We start from the raw sequence: 26,718 nt of genomic DNA, 5'->3' as shown, positions 1-26,718 counted from the left end.
GGATCCACCACATAGTTAATTAATATGTGTCAACTTATCACATGGCCTCCCATCCCTTTAGGGGTTGATGGGGTTGTGTACGCAGGATTGTTAAGGAGAAAATAGCTAAGTCATCCTAGAGTATCTCCATGCATAGATCAAGAGTACCTCCATGAATAGATTAAATGACTTGTGTTGGATTGAGTGGACTAAGGCCTAGATTGTCCATGTGCAAGTTATTACTAAATTGATTGCTTATTACACATTCTCTATTTAGTAAATTTATGTCAATAAATTAATGACCCACTTTTCTTTAAGTGTTGATGATGATCTAGCATGGCCATGAGACCATTTAGAGACCAATATTCCTAGTGCATCACTTAATGGGGTGATCAGAGCACTGTGATGGGGATAATTGGTACAGGTAGTACAAGTTATGAAGGGGGAAGGAAGTATCTGCCAAGTGTAAGAGTGTACACAAGAACCAAGGAGTTACACATAAATGAATATGGATTGAGTTTTAAGAAGAGGAAGTTCATTAGCATTGTGTATATGTATTTATGTGTGCATTCGGGACGCTTGGGAACGTTTACTTGTGTGTAATGAGCATTGCATTCATTTGGGGTCACCCTCTCCCTTACAAGTCAAGGTTTAAGGTATTTTCTCTCTTAATGAATTAAGGAGAGAAGTAATTCTTTCGCTAAGAAAGACGAGAGAGGTAATTCTCTCACTAAGAAAGATGAGAGACATGATCTTTTGGAAGTGAGGAGAGAAGTGATTTTCCCTTTCTAAGGTCTAAGATGACACTAGATTTTGTGTGGAAGTCAATCTTAAGGTTGAGGTCCAAGGCAATCTAATGAACTCTCCTTATCTATGACTCAAGGTGGTTGCATGGACCATAAGTTAAGAATAGAGTTAAAAAAACTACTTTTCTTAAAATAGACATGGTGAATCTATTTTAAAAATATTTCACGATAGAAAGCTGATCTCTAAAAATAGCCTTGTGAAGATTATCGAAACAACGAGATCTACAACTTTTGTGTTGGACGTTTTTCCATCCGAGCAATGCACAGAGAGATATTCCAAAATTGGTGCTACAGAGTAGGTCCTGGAACAGCCACATCTTGCATGAAGATCAACCTTTCCAATCTTGGCACTCAAGTCTCTCTCCAAAAAGAGAAGCTCTTGGAGCCTATAAAAGGAAGTCTCTCCTTGGGGTGGAAGAGGTGACGGAAGCATCACTTTGCATGCATGTAAGAGGAGGAGAGAAGATGCAAGTATTGCGAAAGCTCTGTTGAAATCAAGCTCCAAGAGGAGATCCCTACACATATTGTGTAGGAGAGAAGGAGAGACTCAAGAAGGATCAAAAGGTGCCAACTTTCAAGTTGTGCAAGTATTAAACGACCGTATACCGTGCAAGGAACCACGATCTTGTTCCCAAGATCTACAAGTTAAGAACTGGTTTATGTGTAATGGAGGAGCTTGCTCCTTGTCAATAATATAACTCCACAGGGGGGGGATTGGCCCATCTTCTAGTCCTTAGTGTGTTGTTAATCTCTCTATCTCTCTCTCTTTCTCTCTACATATTTCTTTTCTCTCGTCTATTCTCTTTCTGCGCCAGCATAATATTCACCATATATCTTTTAAGTATATAAGAAGGTCGAGAGCGTGCATCTCGGATCTTATAACACAAGTTGATGTGGTTGTGGAGCCCACCAGATTCTTGTTTCTAGAGGGGAGAGATCTTGCTCCACTTGATTACCACGAGTGTGATTGGTCACCTTGCACAAAGGGCATATATGTGGTTGAATGTTGTTGCAACCCCAAGAGAGAGGGAGAGAATGCAAGAGAGAGACATGAACCAATTGATATTGCTGGTGTGCATTGAACTATTATGAGTGCATGAAGTGTCCCTCTTTGTTCCATCAACTTCTCTACACTCTCGTAAAGTGCCTTCAACTTTATGTTGCTTTCTACATGTTGACCGAGATGATTAAGTCAACGTGTTGCAATTGTACATGTCATGGGCTTTAAGGCTAATCTCTTATTGGTAAGAGGATCTTAAACATTTTCATTTGTGGTGAAAGAAAGCATCATTAAGAATAGTTTATGTGGATTTCTTTTATGACCTATTGTCTCTTTTAAAGGTTGATATACATGCAGTGGGCTGCTGAGGCAAGAAACCAACTTGTCTTAAAGTCCTATTCTTGTGTCTAATAACCAATGTAGGGGATTGAGTGGACCCAAGCAATACTATGCATGTGAAAGTTGGCATATCCTTGGAGCCCTTTAGATTCTTGTTGATAGAGGTAAGAGAGGAGAGAATGAGGGTATATGTGATCCAATCAATGTTGGCCACTTGCAATGAACTATAGTAATTGCATAAACTAACCCCCTTCATCAACTTTTCTAAGGTCTTATGGCGGAATTCAAGCTGGTGGAGATGGTTAATGGTGTTTTCAATAATGCACGCAGTTGCCCACTAGTAGGTTAAAGAACAAATGAAAACCTTGCTTTTATCTAGTAGGCACACCCCCCTTTATACACATGGCTAAACCCACAGTGGCTTTCTTGGTCGCTTTTACTACATTCCTTGCCCTTTTTTTTCTAGTTTGTGGGTAGATGAGGTTTGCTGTGTATAAGTTGTCCGTGCACTTTTCGGTGGGGCCCTGGGCGAATTCTACTAATCAATCAAAAAAGGGGCTATGCTTTTGTACTTGACCGGTTTATAAAGACCACTAGACATAAGTGCACTCGGCCAAATTACAAATTAAGGATTCGTCAAGTTGATGTATATACAAGAACAAGAAAGAAGATGATCACTTATTTCTATGGCCACACAATGGGCGCCCATTTGCGTGTGTCCTTGTCCTTATGCCTAATGATTGATCTCTCGTCTTTTGCCTGGTGAAAGGTTCTTAAAGAAAAAGGTTTTAAAAAGTTTTTGTGGTGAAAGAAAGCATCATTAAAGCCAAGCCACGTGGTTAAAAAATAGTACGCCAGGAAAGGGAAAGAAAAGTAGGCGAGGGGGGACAGATCTTTCCTGCTAAAGCATAGGATTTCATCGCTTCAAAGAAAACAATGTGCATACACACACACATACAGTGCCTCTCTGAGCAGAAAAACCGAGGAGACGGTTCGACGAGGAAGGAGACGCAGGCGTGGATTCTTCTGCACCTCCCGCGATCACGATAATCGCTTCTGTCAACAGACGAAAGCACCAGCGCACAGGTTAATCTGTTAAAGATCGGGTGGGATTTTTAGTCTTTCGCAGGAGACTCTACATCAGAAAGCTTCTGCAGTGGCCAATTCCCAATATTCAGGGCATGCTACGGAAGTAGCGATACAGCTTTAAGCTTTGCAGCGATGGCCGGTTTCTAGGAGGGCGACTATTTTGCCTCATACGTTTCTGACACAATCCATTTTAGGGTTATCCGGGTCAATACAGGATATACAGGCTTCATATGCAAGTTAAACCTTTTAAAACTTGGGAGCATCACTCTTTGACCTGAATGGTCCTGACGGTCTGTCTGTTATTTCCGCCGCCTGCATATAGTAAAAAGTACTCTAACCACAAAAGCAGGCAGGGATACTGGCTTTGCACAGGCGTGTTTTCCCCATAGGTGGTTTTTTTTTGATGGTGGAGTTCGACTTGGGGCAAGGGGAAAACATTTGGGACATCACTTATGGCCGGTGGAGCAACACAGCAGAGTCTTCGCAGGGCTCTGGGTGCTTTGAAAGATACAACGAAAGTGAGCCTTGCCAAGGTTAACAGTGAATTTAAGGTATGCACTGTACTGAAAGTGGCTCGTCCTTGCAATGGTAGTTGTAACTTGTATTAATCCTCATATTAATATTTTCGATGGCAGGACTTAGATGTTGCATTAGTGAAAGCTACAAATCACGTCGAATGTCCACCAAAGGAAAAGCATGTGAGAGGTGAGCTTCTCTTTTGAAATTATCTTACTGGAAAATGCTCTACTATCCACAATCACGAATGCCAATAAGTCTATTTACAAGGTGCCAGCATAATCACAATGCCAGCTAGCTCATACCATTGCCTGGACCTTCCAATTCAAAGCTTTGCTGGAATGTATGCATCATCTACACATATATCATATCTTATGTACTATAAGATCACGCCTTTTCATTTGTACATGTCGTCTGGAAAACCTTCCCCTTTTGCACAGTGGCTGTATGAGATTCATGTTCTGTTACCCAGCATGGATTTGTTTGGCAATCACTTTTTTTATCACACAAAACGATATGCTGTTCTTGCTAAAGGACTACATGTACTTCCATCCAGATGCTGAGATGTGATATAGCTGTCTTGTCCTCATTATCTGCCTTCACCACCGGCTGCTGCCCACTGAGCTGGAATGTTGCCCAGCCAGTGGGAGGCTCCACCCGCCTCTAGAAGTTGTCATCCTTGTTGGTGGTGCTGCGGCCTTGTTGTGGAACATGCCACTCCTGCTAGTGAACTGTTGTGTGCTCCCGGGAGGACTGTCATGTGTCATGATCGGTTGCATTTCATCTTGTGCATGTTGTGCAACTTGTTGGACAGCTACCCCACTCTGTCATACTCTTCATTTTTATTCGCTACACTCCAGGCTGCTCGTTTCTGATCTGCTGCCCTCTTCTTCCTCCAGAATCTGTTGCCAAGCAATACATTGCTGTGTTTCCTTGTTCCAGCCTTTCACAATGTTGCATGCCCAACATCCAGCCTGCTTCAGCTCTCTGCATCAGTTTTTTCTCTGACAGTGGTTTGCTGCACTTCAGATCTGTTCTTGGAGGATGCCAGTCTCTGCAACTCTCCCTCAGCCCACTCCCACGAGAGAGAATGGTTATTGAATAGTCTCCACTCCTTGAGCTTCCCTCAATTGCACGTCTTTCCTTTTCATTCATTCATCTACCATTGATTTGTACATTGGCTGCTGCCAAAAGGATGCATTTGCTGAATTTACATCATAACCAGCACTAAACAGAGCATTTTTATGACCAACACTCATTTCTTGAGCCCCATAAGCATTTGGGGATGTAGATGCATTAACAAACATGCTACTTTGTGCCCCAGGCATCAAGCCAATGCATACCCGCATACATCAGGCCTTGCACACCATGCATTGGCTGCTGCATACCATAGGAATTTGTGCCATACATTCCTGTATGCGATCCTTGTCCAACCTATCCTGGCTGCCCCGTTATAGCATGTATACCTTGCAGTCCAAAATCAATTGGAATTGCACTTCCATGATGGCCTTGCATTTGCATTCCTTGCCTCGTAGATACCAATTGTTTTGCTTCATTGGCTTCTTTGGAAGCTTCAAGTGAAGGCTTTGGCATTACCTTCGATGCATCTTGCTGTCTCAAAGGTGTGGAAGATGACTTTTTCCTCTTGCCCTCATTGTCCTTCTTCAGAGTATTCAAAAATTGGGTGAACTGAGGATCTTTTGCCAATTTAGCAAAGAGATTTCTTGTTGTCCTCATCCGATTCTTGAACTGGTCAGCAAATTCCTCTTCACTTTGTTGGTCATCAACCTCATTATGCCTTGAAGGCTTTGCATCTTGCCCAATTGTAACATTTTCAGCTTGTTGTGCATGGTGTGAGCCTTGTCCAAGATCAAGCATTGCATTTCCTTCTTTCCCATGAGTATCCATATTGAGAGGCATCATCACTTCTTGATTCCATCTCATTATATAAATACATATTACTGTAATTTCTTAGCTAAGAGCAAAAATCAGCACTAGCACAAAGCTTTGGTGTGTAATTAGGTGCCTCAAGCCCACCAAATCAAGGGATTGAGTGATCTCTTGGCAATGGAACCATGAAACCAACCTTCCTTCTTGGAGAGGGTGGTAATTCCTTGATCAATCACTTAACTACAACCATTAACATACTTACATAAATTGAAATGCGCACTTAACCATCAAAATTCTTGGACAATGAACACCCTGTCGGCCCAAAAACTGGCGCCCCTTTTGGTATGTCTTTATCTTCAATTGCTAATGGATTAATTACAAGCTGAGATTTCACAACCTCTTAGGCTAATCCAAAAGCCCCTTGTTGTCCAATAATCAATAAACAAATTGGTTAAACATTCACAATGGATGCTTAGCATATGAAATCCTTGACAATTTCACAAATTTCAGGTGCTGATTTTAGTATATAGTGCCTTCTCTTGTTGGCATGGGTCTCGAGGTGGGTGCTAAATCTAAATTTCTGTTGTAGATTAGGGTTTACAGCAGAAATTCTCTTTTTGTCCACCAAATCTGGTTGAGATCTGCTTCAAATGGCTGAGAAATGTTGAGATCTACTGAGAATGGTCTAGAGAAGGTGAGAGAAAGCCAAGATGAGAGAGAAATCTGATTTTCTTTGCGGAAAAACCCTAGAATCTACTTGCTACACACTCGAGTTTGCACTTAATGCAATCACCTATTGCTAGCACCTCCAAAATGCTGTTGCCTAATCAACAATGCTATTGCTAGCCCCTGGAAGGTGTCTCCTTGCTGTCGCTTGCCCTTGGAAGGTTCGAGATGGTTGTCACTTGCAACCAATTGCTGTTTCTCTACTCAAAAAATGATCAATAGCCTTCTCTCTTCCTCCCATTAGTTGAAAATTGCTTGAACGGCTAAGACCTAGCCCCCAAAAACGTTTTCTTAGTTTGCATGGGTATTTTTGCCAAGTGGCAGCCTTTTAAACCCATTTTTCAGTATTATTCAACCATTAAATCAATTTTCAGAATTAAATCATTTTGAAAATCAATTTCAGTACTTTGGACCTTGCCCAAAATTAAATGTGCCCATTGATAATTAAATTGGTTGGGCCATTTATAACGTGGAGTGATCCCAAACCTTTGTTGATCCTTAGACTAGCATTAGTTAATTAATTAATGCTAGTCCCTAGTGTCACGACTGACACTTATTGGCCAAACAACTGCCCTAGGATCAAAATTGACACCAATTGACCACCAAAACCTAGTTGACATAACTTCTTACAACTTTTTCCTTTGATACCCATTGCCTCCTAGGGATCCCTGGCTTGTTACCATGAAATAACTGCCATATGCATCACATGTGCTAAACAACCTTGCACATTTGATTAGTAACTCAATCAAATGTTATCAATAAGATTAAAGTATCTCTAAATTTCACGTCTCCGTGACTATATAAATATTAATGATCTCATTTTTAGGGTTATGTGTTAGCAGATATATCAGCTCATGTGTGAGTCTGAGCTGTAGAGGCTTGGGCATATTATTTAGGTTATTTAGGCATTTTTTATTGTGTCATTTTATGGTCATATTGGGCATTTATTGTTGACTGACTTGATATATTTTATGGCATTATTTGTGCCTATTTATTTTGGGCTCCTCCTTAGTTGGTTAGTTTACCATTTGGAGTTCCCATGGAGAGAGGAGCCGGTGCCAGTGCTCACACAGCTAGTGACTCATTGTTGTATACGATAATCTCGTGTCTGATATACGAATTCCATGTCCTGAGCATACATCTGAGTTCTCATCTGTATTATGTTTTTGCTTTCCCTTTCTCTCGTCTTGTGTTTCAGCAATTTATTACAGCTTATGTTTATGCTTTCATTGCTGCACCACTTCTGATAGAATGTTGGTATGTGTCTCCATGTGCTTGCTCAAGTCTAGTAAGAGGCCCTTTCTATGAGCTCCAATAAGGAGAGCTTGAGACATCTCTAATTTGAAAAATCCATCACCTTGGAGAATGGCTTGAATCCCTCTCTATATAGGTAACGAAAGTGTCCTTTGATCTCATAATACACTTGGCATATGCATATGTAGTGTTTTGTCCTTGTACATTTTGCCAAAAACTGGGCCATGTGGATGACAATTGTCGCACAAAGGCCAAGGGTGCTAGATCCACACCCAAAATCACCTCATTTCTAGCCAAGGGTTTTATCCACACCAAAGTTGAATCCAATTCCCATTCCTTAATCAACCTGCGTATCTTTTGGCAGTGGTAATACAACTCCAAGGAGGTTGAGAGGGGATCTTTAGCAGGGAAGTAGGACAATTTCTCTACACCTTGGTATCTATATTTATCAGTGGCCCATCGGTGGAGTGGATCCTAGATCTCCCCTTTTGTCAGTACCTCATAGCATCTTTGATAGGTTTGGTCATGACCTTTCTCTAGGCTAGTAGTCTCATAGGAGTTCTAGGTCATTCTTGGGAACCTTAGGTTAGTTTCCTTTAGGCCTAGCTATGCTTTTTCAAGTCTTCTACTACACAATTCCTTCTTTCATTTACTTCTGTTGCATCTCACTTTCACAACATCCAAAGCATCTCAATATGACATTTGGTATGTTGGTTTCTTTCTTGATTTTTTCATGTAAGGTTTTGTATGCCAATTAGGACTAACATTGCAAGTATATTACCATTCCTACAAGATTGAAGGTTTGTCTTTTAGTATTTTCTCTCCTGAGGTTGGGTCTTGGGCATCCTTCTTATCTTGGTAGCCTTATTTCTTTCCTTTCATTTGTGGTGTTTTAATCATTAAACCAACATTTTCTACACTTCTAGTTTATTTTTTCATGATAGGTGGACTACTATCTTGGTGTTGTGTCTTTGCTGATTGGCATAGGAGCCATATTCCGAGGTTGAGTATCAGGCATGCCTATGACACTTGGTCAACATTGGAGCCATCTCTCGAGATTGAGTACGAGCTCATCCCGACTGCCTTGGTGGCTAACTTTTCCCTACTCTTGTTGGGGAGGGTTAGGTCTTCCTCTATCCATTTGATCTATTTGCATGGTGGATTGCTATTGTGGCACTTTTTCGACTAGCACGGAGCCATCTCTTGAGGGATAGATTTGGCCTTGCTTATGCCACTCGATCAACATTGGAGTCCTCTCTTGAGATTGAGTACATGCATATTTCGTGTATCGAGATTGCTGATTCTCCTTTGGGCATTCTGGCTAAGGGGTGTTAGGTCTACCTTCATCATCAAATTTTGTATGGTTCTTAGTACCACACAAAGACTTACATTAGGTTCCTCTTGCTCCTTTGGCATTGACATCTATGGTTGAGAGGAGGTTCCTACCCTTTCTAGGTATTTTGACATTTGTCCTCAACGTAGGCCTCCCTTCCCAATTGTACCTCCCCTTTGTATTGCATGATCATCATCATCTTTGTAAAAGGGTGCTTGGGCAAGCAAACAATTTTCTGACGAGAGACACTGTCCAACTAGCACTTGTTGCATGCGCATCCTATGCATCTCATTGTGCAGAGCACCCTTGAGTAAATCTTGAGTTGTTTCCACCTGTGATTCTTCTTCTATCTTACCACCATACCTTCCATACTTCTTTCCCTTTTTCTTCACACCTTTGAGTGGTTGGGATAGCTCGTTTGTTTTGTGATGTGGTGGATCTAACCATCCCTTTTCATTTTTCCTACGAGGCACAATTACTTGACAAGCTGCAAATCAGATACTCTCCTAAAAAAAAAGTTCAATGTGGTTCCATTTGCCTTTGCAAGTCTTGGTAGGCCATTGGTTGTTGAGCTAAAAAATGCGTTACATGCTGATTAGCCTCTTAATAGCCCAAAGCATGCTTATTTCATGAAAAACGCAAAAATGGTGTTGGGTTTGAGAGAGTTTTTGTAAAACCCTAATTTAGGAGGGTCCATCCATATTTATCAATAGAAGGGCTGCCCTATTTAGTCTTTATTATTTTGTGTAGGTTCCTCACTCTACCGTGCAAATTTCAGTCACCACCTACCATTTGCTGTCTAGCCATCATTGATTCCAGCCCATCACTATCTAGCCTTAGGGGGCATGTCTCCAGCCATTGCCCTGCTGTTTGGAAGTCTCCATCTACTGTGTCATCATAGCACCTCATCAGCCTACGTTCTCAGCATATGGTGTTGTGTGGTAGGTTGCTGCTCTCTCTCCCACCAGGGGATTGCTGCAATACTTGCGTTTTTATTGACCAATAGGCAGCCTACAACAGTGCACACCTCTCATGTTGTCGCTTGACAGTTCTTTGCCTTGGGTGGATTGTTTTCAGCCTTCTTTGGTGGTACATTGTTGCATTTACTAGATTTTAGCCTTTGACTATTGTGTTTTAATGACCAACTTGCTGCCCTTCATTATTCAACGCTCTCTCATCTTTGACTAGTGGTTATAGCACTTGGGATCCGTCTCGCACTTGGGATTCGTCTCTGATGGACGTCACACTGCAACACTCTATTGCTCTACCCTTGAGCATTTTGTACACTCTTACATTCATTTATTACATTGATTCATTCACTTCAGAGTTCTCATTCTTTCTTTGCTTATGTTTGTGTTTTTGCATTTTGAGTTTTGGGTTTAGGGTTTGAGTTTTGCACGTTTGTGTTTGACATTTGTATCGTTGTTTGTCTATCGTGGTTCTACACTCTGTGTTTTCTTAGTGTAAACTAGCAACTATTGTACAATTTTCTTCACGTGGTTTTAGAGCCTATGCTATGAGAAAGAGTATCCTGTGGATATTGTGGAGTGCTAGGTTTGTGCGAGGCACACGAATGACATCGAAACCAAATCACAATGTCTCAATCACCTTCTTCTTGGGACCCCATGATATCTTATCAAGCTTTTCCATCATTGGAGGCCATGAGGAGGCTTTATGGACTCGGTGAGGAAGATGACACCCTACCTTCACCTTCACCTTCTTTGTTTTCTCCTATTCCAGATTTCAGTCTCATGACAGAGAAGTTTCAAGCACACTTGCGTATTACGTATAGTTGAACTTACACCCCTTTGTTCAGAAACCCTTCGCCCGCAGTTTGCGTTTTTGCATTTTGCGTTTTGCGTTTAGGGTTTGCAGCCCCAAAAAGGGACGCCATCCTAGACTAACTGTGCCTATTTATAGGCCACTTTCTCATTCATTCCTCACAACTGATTCATTCAGTCGGTCACCTCTTCTCTCCAGCCTCTCCATTGTCCTCACACCCCTTCAGGAGGACAGTGGTTCGTGGTTTGTGGTTGTGCTATGGCACCCTTGTTTCCATATATCACATTCACTCCATGATTCAGATCTTCATCATTCCATTCATCAAAGTTTCTTCTCTCTTCTCTTCTCTTCTTCATGTTTGCCAAGTTCACTGTGTGTTTCTTCCCGCAAACCCTACTGCCTCCCTAGTACGCCATCTTTTGACACCCTCCTACCAGCTTCGCTACTCCATCTAGATTGGTTAGTGAGGTTGGCCACCTCTACGGTCATGGAGAATATACGATATTTGGGACGATTGGCGACCCATCTTCATTGTCTCAATCAGGCCTAGTGATAGGTTCTACAACCACTTTGAGTCATATGAATGAAAACCCTCTCTTATTTCTTTTTTTGGTGTGCAAGATCCAAATGATATAACTTCAATTGAGGGGGCTCTTGAAGCAGATAATATTGGCTCTCACAAAGAGCCTTATCTCTACTAGCACTTTAGATGAGATGTTTCTTTTGATTGTACATCATGACATTAGGGGCCTTTTAGGAGATAGGGAGAGTGCTCTAGACCAATAGGAGCAAAGCCTCTGTAACGAAACTCCTATTAAAAAAATGTAAAAAATTATCTTGCAAAATAAATAAATAAATATAGAATACTATTACGGATTTGTATTATCAATATCTACTTTTAGTCTCTTATATTCGTGATTATGACATTCTTTGTATTAATGGCATACAGTCTCGACCACTTTTATTTAATAATATGTTTGGATTAATAATAATCACTAGTATAATCTAAATTTAAATTAAAAAAAAAGCTTGGCACTTAGTTTTACTCCTTCTTTTATTCCTCTCGTGTTTTTCCCTTCTTTGTGGTAGCCTAGTCTTCTCTCTCTCTCTCTCTCTCTCTCTCTTTTTATTCGTAATGGATGTTCTCTCTCTCTCTCTTTCTTTCTCTCCGTGCCAAGGATACAAAAATTCGACCTTCAACAAGGTATCCAAGCTCCCAAATCACATTCATATCAGTGTTTAACTCATTCAAAAAAGATGGAAGATGGATTCCTACATCATTAGCAAAGGCAATTAGATTACCATGCAATGGTCAAAATATGGGAAAAGACGAAGATATGAGAGCTCATTCATCTCTGCTTAGAAGGGTAAAATTTGAGATTTCAAGCTTGGAGCAAATAAAAATAGCATAAAAGAGGTACTGACGCAACATGTGTTTATACATAGAGAGCTATATTTGAAGCCTGGAACTTCAAATCTTCCAATGCATGAACCAAGCTTCATTAGGTATATCTATATCATCTATTTCATTTGAGCATGTAAGCCATCTTTTCGTAAGTGAGCACATCATTTCCCATTGGGATGGTTGTGATGGGCATCCCCCACTACCTAGTCACACACCTCCTTTGACCTCTTAGACGCAAGGATTTTCATCCTCTTTTTATGATGCGTGTCAAAAGATGACGTACCAGCGAGACAATAGGGTTTGCGGGGAGGAACACAGAGTGAACTTGGCAACCATGGAGAAGAGAAGAGAAGAGAAGAGAGAAGAAACTCTGATGAATGGAATGATGAAGTTCTGAATCATGGAGTGAATGTGATACAAGGGAACAAGGGTGTTGTAGCACAAGGAAGATGATGAAGACAGCTACGAACTACGAATCGCAATGTCCTCTTAAAGGGGTGCGAGGGTAGTGGAGAGGTTGGAGAAAAGAGGTGGCCGATTGAATGAATCAACTGTGAGGAATGAATGAGAATGCCTCTAGAGTCTATACATTAGGGGAGTTTTGAGGTCTCCAAAATGCCCTGTAAGCGATCCTAGAGAGAGAAAATATTTTAGGAAATAAAGTATTTTTTTATTTTTTTATTTTTTAAATTTTGGTAAGTAAATATATAAAAAATTGTTAATAAGTCATTATTGCGATATTCTCATGGTCACATCAAACCTAGAAATCTAGGTTGCCATAAAAGTAACAAAGATTGTCATAATGAATATCTTACTCATCCTCAAATTTTTAGTACTGACTAGTCTATTTTGTGGGATACTAATCTTTAGAGTCTTAATTAATGGTAATTGATAACTTAAAAGCTTTATACTAATTTATAAAAAAATTAAAAAGAAAAAATAATTAAATTAAAATTTATGCCATTTTTAATTATTTTTGAATTACTTCTCTCAATGCTAATGTGGAATTTCTTACATGGCCCAAACTCAAGTCCAAATCTCCCTTAATTATTGGCATTGAAGGGACACCGTGATTAGTGTAGTCATGTGTTTGACTTTAGCGGCTTCTAGCTTGTGCTTTTGCATTGAGTTGGTATTCCAAGATCTCTTGGTACACAAAGATACAAAGCTTTCCTTATGCTTGCACTAAGCATGGTGTTCAAGTTCCATATGGTTATTGCTTGGCACTCTGTTGAGAGATGAAGATCCCCCTCTTAGACTGATAAATCTCATGGCCCAAAAAGAAATGGAGTAGACCCAAGTCCGTCATTTTGAACGTCCTATGGAAAGCTGACTTCGTCTCTTGGACCTGCTGTGCACCATCACTTGTGACAATCAAATCATCAACATATAAGACAAAAAGCACACAACCATCCTCGGAAGTGTGAATATAAAGCTGCGGATCGGCCTTGGAACGCCGATATCCCAACTGAGACTGGAGGAACGAATCAATCTTCTCGTTCCATGCCCTCGGAGCTTGCTTGAGGCCATACAAGGCCTTCTTCAACCTGTATACTTTTCCATTTGAAGATCCAAAGCCAGAAGGCTGCTTTACATAGATCTTCTCCTTCAAATCACCATTGAGGAAGGCCGACTTCACATCCAACTGGTAAACAGGCCATCTCCTATGGCCAGCCAAAGCAAGAACAGCTCTAATGGTCGCCATACAAGGTGTGGGGGCAAAAGTATCATGACAGTCAATCCCTGGGCGCTGTGCAAAACCTTTAGCAACAAGGCGAGCCTTGTGCTTATCCAAAGAACCGTCGCTAAGGTATTTGGTCTTGAAGACCCACTTGATGCCAATCACCTTTTTGTTCGGGAGGCGGGGCACGAGTGACCAAGTGCCATTTCTCTCAATAGCCTCCAACTCGGCTTCCATAGCTTTCTTCCATGGTGCGGACTGTAAAGCCTCCTTCACGGAGGTGGGCTCTCGATCCTGCATAACACGGGTCATCAAACAATAGTTAGAGCAAATAAGCTCCGTAGAATGTGCCTGGTGCCGCCGTGACCGCCGCGGACCATCTTGCGGTCCCCACTCCACAGGAACCCCCTCGATCCCTGAATCACGGAGTGTGTCACGGGCCTAGCGAGGAGGAGGCCGAACCTCCCCTCGTCTCTCGCCATCAGCAGAGGACTCTGGAATATCCACCGGTGGTAACTCCTCTGAGGTGACCGGTGGTGCAGTAGACTCTGTGTCGGAAACAGAATCATAATCAAAAGGCACGGGCTTCAGTGGAACTGTAGAAGGAGCCCAACTCTCCCTTGGATCTCCAAGAACGGGATGCTCCTCACCCGTTGATGTAGCCGGAACCTCCACAAACCGCATATCGCGGTTAGTGTACACATCCCGCTTGACGGGATCATACAATTGGTAGCCTTGGGACTGGGAGCTGTAGCCAATAAATACCTGTTTTCGGGAAGCTGCTTCAAATTTATCACGGTGAGCCTTGGGAATGTGAACATAGGCATCACACCCAAAGACCCGGAAGTAAGAAACATCTGGCTTCGTCCCAAAATAAGCCTCAAACGGGGTCATCCCTTCCATGGCCGAAGTAGGGGATCGATTAAGGATGTGGATTGCAGTAGCCACGGCCTCGGCCCACAGAACCTGAGGGGTCTGTCGGTGCTCCATCATGGTGCGCGCCATCTCGATCACACTGCGGTTTTTCCGTTCAAGAATGCCATTTTCTTGAGGAGTGTTGGTATTGGCAAACTCCTGGTGAATTTCTTTATCTGCACAAAACCGAGCAAAATCATTAGAAACAAATTCACCGCCCTTGTCGGAGCACAAGGTCTTTAACTTCCGGCCCGGTCGGTTCTCCTCAAAGAGAAGCCAATCCTTGAAGTGTGAGAAAGCTTCTGACTTTAATGCCAAAAAGTAGGCCCATGTCATCCTGCTGTAGTCATCCACGATCAGCATGAAGTACGAGCTCCCACGTAAGGACTCATTCCTCATAGGGCCACATAGATCCGTAGATACAAGCTCCATCGGTGAAGTAGACCGCCGTGAAGTTGTGTGGGGAATGGCATCCCTATGCTGCTTCCCCCGAATGCAGGAGACACATGGCTGCTGGCTCACCACTATATCCAGCAACCCTCGAACAAGCCGTCCACGTGACGCCCTTCGAAGATAATCATAGTTCAGGTGACCAAACCGAGCATGCCATAGTTCTGACTGTGACTGAGAGGTAAGAAGAAGAGTAGAGAGGGCGGTGGAAGACTTCAGTTTATAAATGCCGTTCTCCTCATATCCAGATGAGAGAACCTTCCTCGATCCACGATCAAGGACTTGCACCGTAGTACTGTCAAACTCCACCAAAAGGCCAAGGGAGCAAATCTTATGAACTGAAAGGAGATGGTATCCTAAGCCTGGTACATGCAAAACCTCTGAGATATGGGTACCACCTCGTCCATCGAGAATAAGCTGCATCTTACCCCGACCTGCAATAGATACTGAAGAGCTGTCTCCAATGAGAATCTGCCCACGCGAGGGTCGCAATTGGGCAACACCATCTGATGAAGGAGTCATGTGCCGTGAGGCACCACTATCAACGATCCACTCTCGAGCCTGGGGAGCCGTCATCGCAGCATCAGAAGCATTTGGTGAAGCGTCCTCAATGAGAGCTAGATGAAGAAATGCAGCTGATGAGGGTGCAGCCACCACTCTAGAATCCTTGGTGTTCTTCTTGTTGGTGTCCTTGTCTTTGTCAGGGCAATCCTTCTTCCAATGGCCAATCTTTCCACAAATATGGCATGTGGAGTCTTTGTCCTTGTCCTTCTCCTTGTCCTTCTTGGACTTGTTATCCCCCTTCTTCTTCTTTTGGTCCTTCCCCTTCTTCTGAGAGGCTTGACCTGTCAATGCCTCCGACTTGGAAGCATTCTGTCCCTTTAACTGTTCCTCTTGGTCCAAGACCATAGGAACCAACTCTTCCCACCGAAGAGTAGACTCGCGCCCCGAAGCAATAAGAGCAGAGTAAAATGTACCGAATCGTGGCGGCAACTGGGACAAAAGTGTGATCGCCATGTCTTCGGAGGAAATCGGCTTCCCCGCATTCTGAACCTGCATCTGAAGCTGCCTTAGCTTGTTAATGTGCTCCCGCAGTGAAGAAGACTTATTTACGGACAAGGTCCACATCTGTACCTCCAAAGAAACCCGCTTCATAAGGGTCATCCGATTGTACATCTGATCAAGCTCCAGCCATATCTCCCGAGCCACCGTCAAGTGCTCGATGTGAGCGATCACGGCTGTAGTACATGATAGAAAGAGAAAGGAACGAATCCTGGCATTCAGTTTGTCCCAATGAGACTGAGCCTTGGCCAACTCCGCACGAGCATCGGAAGAGAGTTTGGACTCATCTCTTATCGAAGGCCGGTCGATCTCCTCCTGTACCAGCTACGCCAAATCATAGGACTCAAGGATGGCCAACATCATGACGCGCCAAATGCGGTAGTTGTTGCCGTCGAGCTTCTGATCTGCAGGAAGAGCCGGTTAGACAGGCACCTTCCGGTCCATAATCGACTGGAACTCCAAGTCAATCTCTGTAGACATCTTCACTTGTAATACCTTCACAAACGCAAAAGCAGCCCCCTCTGATTGGGAAAACTCAGCCTGCTAAGGCTCTTCCGCGTCTTGAACTTTCTTCACCTGCCGGAGGCGATGAAAAAGCAAAACCTGCACTTGTAGGCTGAAAACTCAAACTTCCTCCGCGTCAAACAGCAGTAAACAGCAGCAAATCCACCACCTAGACTCCTTTCCTGCACGCCCACACTCGTTTCAGCCTTGTTCCAAGGTGCAGCCCTCCTGTCTGCCCTTAAACGCAAAAAACGCAAATTTGTGTCGTGATGGAAACTCCTCTTCAGGTTGATTTTGCGCTCAGTCAGCCCTCTAACACTGCTTTGATACCATGTCAGAGTGCAACGGTGCGGAAGCGTAGGACTGAGAGAGAGAGAACGCAGAGAGAGGAGAGAGAAAAAGACAGTGGAAGATGAAGATCTGCTGTATAAAGTGTGCTGAATACAAAGATATGCAGATATATACACGGGCGCAGTGCGCTGGACTGCGTGTCTCCACCTCGACGATGCAACCTGCTGTTCACCTCGAAGTCCGCTGCAGTCTGCACTGTCTCCTGTCTGAAATCTGCGAATAGAGACAGAATCTGCGCGTGTCAGTGGTCTGTAATCTGCGAGCAGAGAAGTGCCGGAGACTGCTGGGAATGTCGGCAATTTATAGCCAGAATCTGCCAGAAAATAGGGCGCCAGAAATACCCTGTCGGCTGCGCCGATTGCCTGCAATGGGTTGGACTGCCACGTGGCAGTCCGACTGCACACTGTCCGACTGCACCAGCCTCTTGCCTGGCTGTGATCTCTAACACAAGGATGCCGCAGCACAAGGAAGATGATGAAGACAACCACGAACCACGAACCGCAGTGTCCTCTTGAAGGGGTGTGAGGGTAGTGGAGAGGCTAGAGAAAAGAGGTGACGGACTGAATGAATCAGTTGTGAGGAATGAATGAGAGAGTGGCCTATAAATAGGCATAGTTAGTCTAGGATGGTGCCCCTTTTTGGGGCTGCAAACCCTAAATGCAAAATGCAGAAACGCAAAAACGCAAATTGCTGGTGAAGGGTTTCTCAACAACGTCATTACACTTTCCACCCATGTCCACCTTCGGATCCATTGTGCACACTTCATGTATGCATGGTGGGCACGTTGAAACCAAGTCCCAAGTGTACTCCATTTTCCGATTCTACCCACCCTATCCATCTTATTTGACCATTGCCTCTCCTGTTGCAACAACCAAGAATGCATTTACGAATAAGACTCATTTTAATGGATAAGGACTTTGGGACCTCGTTGTTGGTGAGTGTATGCCGTACCCTCGATTAGTTTACCTTGATCACATTCATCAATGGAGAGTTCGCAATGCTACAGCCAATGTTGAGTTAACGTAGGGTTTGCTTCTAGAGTTTCACTCTTAGTTACATAATTTTCTTCTCGCATTTGAGCATTGGAGTCATCTCATCAACCACTATGTCGTGCGAGATTGCACTTGGCGTATCAATCTTGATTTCAAGCTTCAGGAGTTTTCCATTTAGAAAGGGGATGATTTGAAAGTCAAGTTGGCCGAACATCGGCAGTTACTTGTGGAGTTTGCCACTACTGGCTTCCCAAAGTGAGGCGATGATCAGGTCATGTTCTTCTTGAACAAGTTGTGAAAAATACTTCCATTTTATCCTACACATTATCTTACTACCTAGATTGCCAAATTTCAACGAGTTTTGAGTGCCAATTCTTGCATTATGCAAGGTTGCACAATCCCAAGTCCATAAGAAAGTCTCCACATAGTCCTACTCAAAGCAAAAGGGATCGGTTGTCTCTTCTTCAAGAGGGAAAACCGATAGTGGCTAGAACTTGCAAGATGCAAAGGCAAGTCAATCAAAGGGTGATGCCTCTTCCTCAAACCAAACCCATTTGGTAGCAACTTTCTAAGAAAAATAGGTTTTGCACACACTGCTAGAGATTGGGTCATGTAGATGAGGAATGTCGTATCAAGACCTAGGGTCTTCCTCCTAAGAATCCTTAACAGATTATTGCAAGTGCCTCCATTCTTGTTGGATAGTCCAGCGGGGCTATGCCTCCTGCTGCTGCCCCATCTATTTCTTTGGCCCCCGTAGCTACTAGACATGTGGCACGCAAACAACCTCGGCATATAGTCTCTTTCACTACCCTTGAGAGGCTGGTTGATTGGTTTGCGAGTTATGATGCCATTGCACTTTACACATCTACATCACATTCACTTCCATCTAGGACTACCTGACCACCTTGTCAGGCATTTCATTAGTAGAGACCTGCTAGTCAGCATATGGGATGGTGGCCACATCCTTAGATTAGCTCCATTTTTGCACTTTTAGGTGTTTGGCTTTTGAGTCGGGCCCATAGGATTTTGTCCTTAGATTTTCATTCTTAAGTCTTCTGCTATATTTACTCTTTGACACATACACATTGGCATTATTACATTGTTCTTTCGGTTAGCATTTCATTTCAATTTTGTTTTGTTTTTTGGAGCATTTCACTACTAACCTTTGTGCTTGTAGATCTTCATCTCTTTTGTAGGGTTTTGTTTTCAGTATAGGGCTAACATGCAAGTTTGCACTAGTTCTATGGGTTGGAGACTTGGGATGGGCGCCATTCCATCGATGGTTTCATAATTCTAGGAGTTTTGATATTCTCCAAGTATGTGCCATGGAGGCTTACCCTCTCGAGGTGGATCGTGTAACATCTCTCTTGATGCTATCGTGGCGGTGACTTCGCCCTTGTTCTTCCAATTGGGTTGCTTTCTCACATCATGGTGCTCAACACCTCACAAAGACCGACATTTGGCTTCTCTTCCTCTTTTGGTATCGACATCCAAGGTTGAGAGGGAATTGCTTCCCTTCTTGGTATTCTATTGGTTTCGGCATTTGTCTTTGATATCGGCCTTTCCCCCCTTGTTGTATCTTCTCCTTTTGCATTGCATGATTTCATCATCTTTGTAAAGGACACTTGGGCAAGTGAATAATTTTCTTGTGAGGAACATTGTCCAAGTGGCACGCGTTGCATGAAAATTTCATAGCATCCAACATACTCATTGTGTAGAGCACCACTGGATGGATCCTAAGTTGTTTCCACTGGTAGTTTGTACATGACATGAGCATTCCTTTATCACCCTTTCCTCGTTATTGACACCCTCGAGTGGATGGGTAGCTTGTTTGTTTTGTGATGGGTTGGACCTAAACATCCCTTCTCATTCTCTCATATGGTACAATTACTTAATTGGCTGCAAATTCTCTCTCAATACCTCTTTTATTTAAAAAGAAAGGTTCATTGTGGTTTTATTTGCCTTTGTAGGCATTGGACAGTCAACGAGCACCTTTTGTTTGATGTTGTGTCCTCTTTGGGGGTGATTACTTGGACTCCCTTGGTAGGATAACCATCACCTTTGTGTTGGAAAATGGCAGCCAGCTATGGAGAGAGAGAGGCGAGACAATGACAGCAAGAGAGTGAGCTAAAGCAAAAAAAGTAGTGTACTTGCTAGAATGAAAGATAGAGTGAAAGTACAACTTATGTTTAGGTCAAGGGTTGACCTAACCAACCTTCCACCAACTAACTAGAGCTAGGTCTATTTTACTCTAGGACCCAATGTCACTACTTTAAGTTTCTAAGACACTAGGTGTACACACCTTACATTGACACTTAATAAGTGTCCACACCACACAAATTACATTGGGCGCTGCCCATAGAATCGGCAAATTCTAACACCCTCGTGCAATGCCAATGTGATGAAGTACAAGGATGATCAATCACCAACGGGTAACAAGTTTAAGGACTTTTAAAAAGCCTCAAACTTCTCGTGTGGTAGTGCCTTGGTGAAAATGTTTGCAACATTTTTCTATGTGGGTACATACATCAAGCTGATCTCTCCTACATAGCATCTCTCTTTGATATAATGGTAATGCACCTCTGTGTTTCGTGCGAGCATGAAACATAGGATTTCGTGCTACTGCAATAGCACTCTGAGTATCAGAAAGAATGGGTGTAGGACCCTCCAATGGTAAATGTAGATTAACCAATAATCTGTGCAACCATACACATTCGACTGTTGCCTTGAAGGCTGCCTTGTACTCAGCCTCACAAGACACGGTAGCCACTGTAGGCTGTTTCTTGCTTAGCCACAAAATGCGTGAACGGCCTAGAAAGAAAGTGTCCACTAGTAGATTGCCTAGTGTGTGCATCACCAGCCCAATCTGAATCACTGTAAGCCTGTAAGTGCAAGTCTTTCCCTTAGGAAATAATAATGCATGTGACTGAGTACCTTGCAAATATCTGAAGATCCGCTCAACAGCTTGCCAATGTATGGTCCGTGGGCTATGCATATACTTGCTCACTTGAGATATTGCATACTGAATGTCAGGGCGTGTGTTGCAAAGATAAATAAGATAGCCAACAGCCTGGCTGTAAATTGCAACATCAGACATCTCTTCACCATCATGCATAGACAACAGCTTTAAGCCTGGCTCCATAGGAGTGCACATAGGTTTGCAATCTTGCATACTAAACCTATATAATAGCTTATCCACATATTGTGACTGTGATATCATGATACCATACTTATTTTGGGAATTGAATCCCCAAATAATAGTGTAGGCAGCCCATATTTGACAACAAACGCATGTTTTAATTCAGCCTTAAAATCTGCAAATTTTTTTTCTGTAGGTCCAATGAGTAGCATGTCATCTACATAAAGAATGATTATCAACAAGTCCCCCCTCTCATTCTTAATGTATAGTGGGAGTAGTTGGACTATTTTTGAACCCTTTGCTAGCTAAATAAGCATCAATTTTGGAGTACCATGAGACCATAAAGAGCTTTATGCAGCTTGCATACCATGTGCTCTTTCCCTTTAACCACAAACCTTGGAGGTTGTGACACATAAACATCCTCGTGCAAATCTCCATTCAAGAACGTTGTCTTAATGTCCAACTGATGTACTTTCCAGCCATAATTTGCAGCCATAGCAATCATACATCTCGCCGTACTCATACGGAATGTAGGAGCAAAGTTTCTTTATAATCTATGTTCTTCTTCTGTGCATAGCCTTTCGCTACCAACCTTGCTTTGTACCTGTCAACGTTTGAGTTTAAAAACCCATTTTGCGCCAATGGCCTTCTTGCCAGGTGGTAAATCCACAAGATCCCATGTAGAGTTAGTGGCAATAGAGTCTAACTCATCCTGCATGGCTTGCATCCAATGTACATCTTACTGAGCTTCGTCCAAGGAAGTAGGCTCATCATCATCCAATAGTGAGCTCATAAACACATGCTCATCACAATCATCTACTTCTGTAAAATCAATCAAATGTGCCCCCCCTTGCATCATTTGCTGCATTTCTGGCAGCCCTTTTAGTGCGTTGAGGTATAGGAGTATCCATTTTACTCTCGTGGAGAGTTTGTAACAGCCATTGTGGGGCTGTTTTGGCTGCATTTACAGCAACTCTTTCATGCTGTACTACTTCTTCCACTGCATGTGGCAAACCATCATCCATACCCTGCTGTCCCGGAGCATATAGTGTAGCAATAGCTTGCTGTATTAAGTCAGTCCTGCCATTTACAGCAGGCACAGACTCTAAAGTAAGTGGCAAAAGACCCTCAAAGACATCACCAATGTCATGGGTGGCTGGCATTTGAAACTGATCATGTGAAAATGCAACATTTTCAGCAAATAGGACATCCCTACTGACAAAGAATTTATTTGTGCGTGGGTTACACAAGCGATAGCCCTTGCTCTCTGAACTGTAGCCAATAAATATGCATTTTATAGCCTTGTCATCAAGCTTCCCACGAAGCTCTTTTGGAACATGTGCATAGGCTATGCAACCAAACACCCAAAAGTAGTCTACTTTGGGTTTCTTGCTTCGGACAACATGCATTGCACTATCCTTTTTGAAGGCAAACCTATGCATCTTGCCCAAAATACATCCCTCACATGCATGAGGAGGTGGAGTTTCCACCCACTGGAGGCAATGCATCTACCATATGATATCTCTGAAGGGTCATCAAACTCCCAAAGCTCACGTGTCCATAGCAGGCATGCCATAGCTCCGGATTTTGCATAGCGGGCGAAAGAGTAGTGATTGCTAAAGCATCATGAGACCATCTGTCATATGTATCCAACAAAAATAGACCCTTATGCAGCGTGCCGGACAGCCTAAGTGCATAATCCATCTCTCTGTCTCTAACAATGCATTTGTCATCCTCAAAGATGACATGAAAGCCATGCTTATTAAAAGTAGAGATAGATAACAAGTTCTTTGTAATGCCAGATACAAACAAGACATGTAGAAGCATGAAATCACAACCATTTGCAGCAGTAGTAATAGTGACTGTCCCAATGCCACATACATCATAACTGTTGTTCGCACATGTAACACGTTTCCCAACAGGGACTGAATGCAAAGAGATAAACAAACACTTCTTGGAAGTGATGTGCTTTGACGCTCCACTGTCAAAATACCATGTTTGTTGCGTTTTAGCAGCATTAAATGCTGAATCAGCCATTGAAGAATCATAATTGCTTGTGAGAAATGCATAGTTCTCCTCTATAAAGTTGGTTGAAGTATTATCATCAGTAGATTTGCTAGCTGATGTTTCTTGGACAGTCAAACCGGAGTTCTTTTTCTTCTCTTTGGCCAATCTCTTTCTGCATTCATTGATATAGTGACCGGGCTTCTTGCAATAATGGCATTTTCCCTTCTTTTTAGTCTTTTGTGTCTTGGACAACCTTATTTGATGGCTGTCTAGTATCACCCTTTTGCTGATTTTTTATATTTTGGTTGACTTTTTCTTTGCCTTTGAACTTGGAAAGCATAGCCCTATCACCTGAACGCAACATTCTTTGGAGTCTGTTCCTCTTGCAGCAAGAGGCCTTTCAACTCCACAAATGTAAGGGGCTGCTGCTTGGCCTCCCCCCCCCCCCCCCCCCCAACAATCACCACAACGACATCATGAAGAGGTGTGGAAACCAAGATATGACTTTGGAAGAGAGTTCAATGTGATGTTTACCAATTCAACATCTTGAATGACCTCATCAACATTGAGTAGCCGCTCACACAAATCCTGTATGTGAGTAAGGTGCTCTGTCATGCTATCACCTTCGTCCATGGTCACATTGGCCAACTCTATCCTGGCCTCATTGCGTGCTGCAAACATATGCTCAAGTACATCCCATGTTGATTTTGAGGTCTTACAAGACCGAATGTGCGGAATAATTGCCCTTTTTACGGACAAGGCAATCAAAGAAAGTGCATGTACATATTTTGAGTCCCATTTCCTCTGATCCTTGGTAGGAGGGAGAGGAGGGGCAGCAGCAGTAGCAGTACCAATACCATCACCAACAACACGAGCAACCTGTCCTCTAGTGTTACGTTGAGGTGTCCGAGGTGCGAGACCTCCTAGTTGCTACAAATCACCTGTAACATAGTTCCATAGGTCCTTCGCCATAAGAAGGTTATGGACCATAAAACTTCACAGTGGGTAGTTTGAGCCATCAAGTTTGTCCTCCTGAGTGAGGACACCAAGGATGTTGCTCTGATTATTATTACCTTGACGTGCCATGTTGTCAATGATAGACAAAAATCTACAGCCAAATACTTCAATACTGAAGTATAGAGTATACTCCTTAGAGTACCAAAATCCCCCACAGGATTAAGAAACAAGTACCAAACTATCACTCAAATGCCAAAGTGTGCACAATGCCACCCAAATCAGCACTCAGCCAATAAATTACAGCACTATACTACTGTACCACACCTGCCTCGAAATGTGTGCCCACAAAAGTACAAAATACAGCAACTTAATGTTGATTCTTACCAAAATTTATTGAATTTTCCCAAAATTCTCTACCCAATTTGACTGTAACAGCAATTAAATGTTGTTGCATTGCTTGTTACTTGCCTTGGAGTGCGTGTCGGGCAAAAGCCCCAAATTTCTTTCTAAAACTTCAAAGAAATTGAAGAAATTTGTACCTTACAGTCGCCTTGGGATGTGTGTTAGCAGTGAACAGTAGCTGAAATCTGTCGTGATGCATGTCCAATCCAAAAAACTGAAAAGCCCCAAATTTTCTTAAGCCAATGTGGAAGAAATTATGCAATGTCTATGAGTTTGGTAACAATTTGCGCAAAGGGCCTCCAGTCGGGCAAAAGCCCCAAATTTTTGGTGGGAATGTCCAAGAAATTGAGAAATTTCTTCGAATTGGTTGTCCATTCGAACTCCGGGAGTAAAAATTAGCAAAAGCCCCAAATTTTTGGGCAGCACGAGCTGAGATTCGAGAAGAGATGGCTGAAATAGACTAGAAATTCCAGAAATTTTGAGAAAACCCCAAATCTGAAAATTAGTGTTTTTGCACTTTTTAGGATTTGCAGTAATTGGTGGGCAGGACAGAGAAAACGATGGGTAGAGCTGAGAAAATGGCGGGCGGAGCTGAAAACAGCAGATCTGGAGTAGATGACTGAGCTGGAGCAAATGGACAGATTTGGAGCTGATGGCTGAACTGGACAGATCTGAAGTAGACAAGAGACGGCTCAGCTACAGCTCCTCCTCCACTTCAGCAGCACCTCACAGCAGCTGAAAACTCTTCCTTGGGCTGAGAACCAAGCTGGCAGCAGTAGGACCTTGGGCGGGATGGCACTGGCTGATGGTGGCTGAACGGAATGTGCGCGTATGAGCTGCTCTGATACCAAATGTTGGAAAATGGCAGCCAGCTATGAAGAGAGAGAGGAGAGACAATGATAGCAAGAGAGTGAGCTGAAGCAAAAAAAGTAGTGTACTTGCTAGAATGAAAGATAGAGTGAAAGTACAACTTATGTTTAGGTCAAGGGTTGGCCTAATCAGCCTTCCACCAACTAACTAGAGTTAGATTTATTTTACTCTAAAGCCTAGTGTCACTACTTTAAGTTTCTAAGACACTAGGTGTACACACCTTACATTGACACCTTAATAAGTGTCCACACCACACAAATTACATTGGGCGTTGCCCATAGAATAGGCAAATTCTAACACTTTGTAGTCTCGATAGGCCAATAGGATAACCATCACCTCTGTAGTCTTGATTGTGTACCCTTTGTTCGATGCCCTAGTTGCTTTGGGATGGGACGCCTTGGGCAAAACTGGGTTGGCCTTCCTTTCTAGCCTTGTTTTGGGCCTGAGAGAGAGTATTGAGCTAAAAAATGCTTTACATGCTGATTAGCCTCTTAAATAGTCTTAAACATGCTTATTTCATGAAAAACGCAAAAACGGTGCTGGGTTTGATAGAGTTTTTGTGAAACCCTCATTTGGGAGGTTCCATCCACATCTATAAATAGATAGATTGTCCCATTTAATCTTTATTCTTTTGTGTAGGTTCCTCACTCTACCACGTAGATTTCAGCCATTAGCCACCTACCATATGTTGTCTAGTCATCATCTATTGCAGCTCATCACCATCCAGCCCTAGGGGTCCCATCTCTAGCATTGCCTTGCTGTTTGGAGGTCTCCATCTACTACGTCATCATAGCACCTCATCAGCCTACGTTTTCAGCATCTGGTACTATGTGACAGGCTGTTGCTATCTCTCCCACCATGGGATTGTTGCAATATCCGCGTTTTTGTTGTCTAGTAGACTGCCTACATCATCACACACCTCTCGTGTTGTTGGCTGATAGTTCTCTACCTTGAGTCAAGTAGGGCAAGGCAGCTTGTTTCGAGTCTTTTTTTAGGCTATGTTTACCAAGGTAGATTTGCGTTTTGTTGCTCTTGACAGCCTCTACTATGTTGGGTGGCACCATTACTACACTTGGGTGGGGTCATCAAACAAGGTGGGTGGCCATTCTATTGGTTAGGTGACACCAAAACAGACCTACGCTATTTGCAGGCAGCCTCTGGCACACGTGCTGCAGAACTAGGCCCTGCATTACCTGCGTTTTTGTACAGGCAGGTCATTAGTCCTCTTGGGTGGCACATTTGTAGGTTGGGCGGCATTAGTTTTCTACT

At 42.9% G+C, this 26,718-nt stretch overlaps 1 protein-coding gene across 1 annotated transcript in view; it reads left to right on the top strand.

Moving 5' to 3' along the window:
• Positions 1-3,011: 3,011 nt before the first annotated feature.
• Positions 3,012-26,718, top strand: part of LOC148038558 (putative clathrin assembly protein At4g25940) — a 59,426-nt gene continuing 35,719 nt past the window's right edge. The window contains exons 1-2 of the mRNA XM_087673508.1: positions 3,012-3,764; positions 3,849-3,918. Coding sequence (XP_087529634.1) covers positions 3,666-3,764; positions 3,849-3,918 — 169 coding nt within the window. The 5' untranslated portion in view covers positions 3,012-3,665. The remainder of the gene's footprint in view (positions 3,765-3,848; positions 3,919-26,718) is intronic.

This window comes from Lygodium microphyllum, chromosome 3, assembly GCF_053477565.2.
Source record: "Lygodium microphyllum isolate KBCC chromosome 3, Lygodium_microphyllum_v1.1.10, whole genome shotgun sequence".
Taxonomy (NCBI): Eukaryota; Viridiplantae; Streptophyta; class Polypodiopsida; order Schizaeales; family Lygodiaceae; genus Lygodium; species Lygodium microphyllum.
This window is presented reverse-complemented; position numbering and strand designations above follow the sequence as displayed.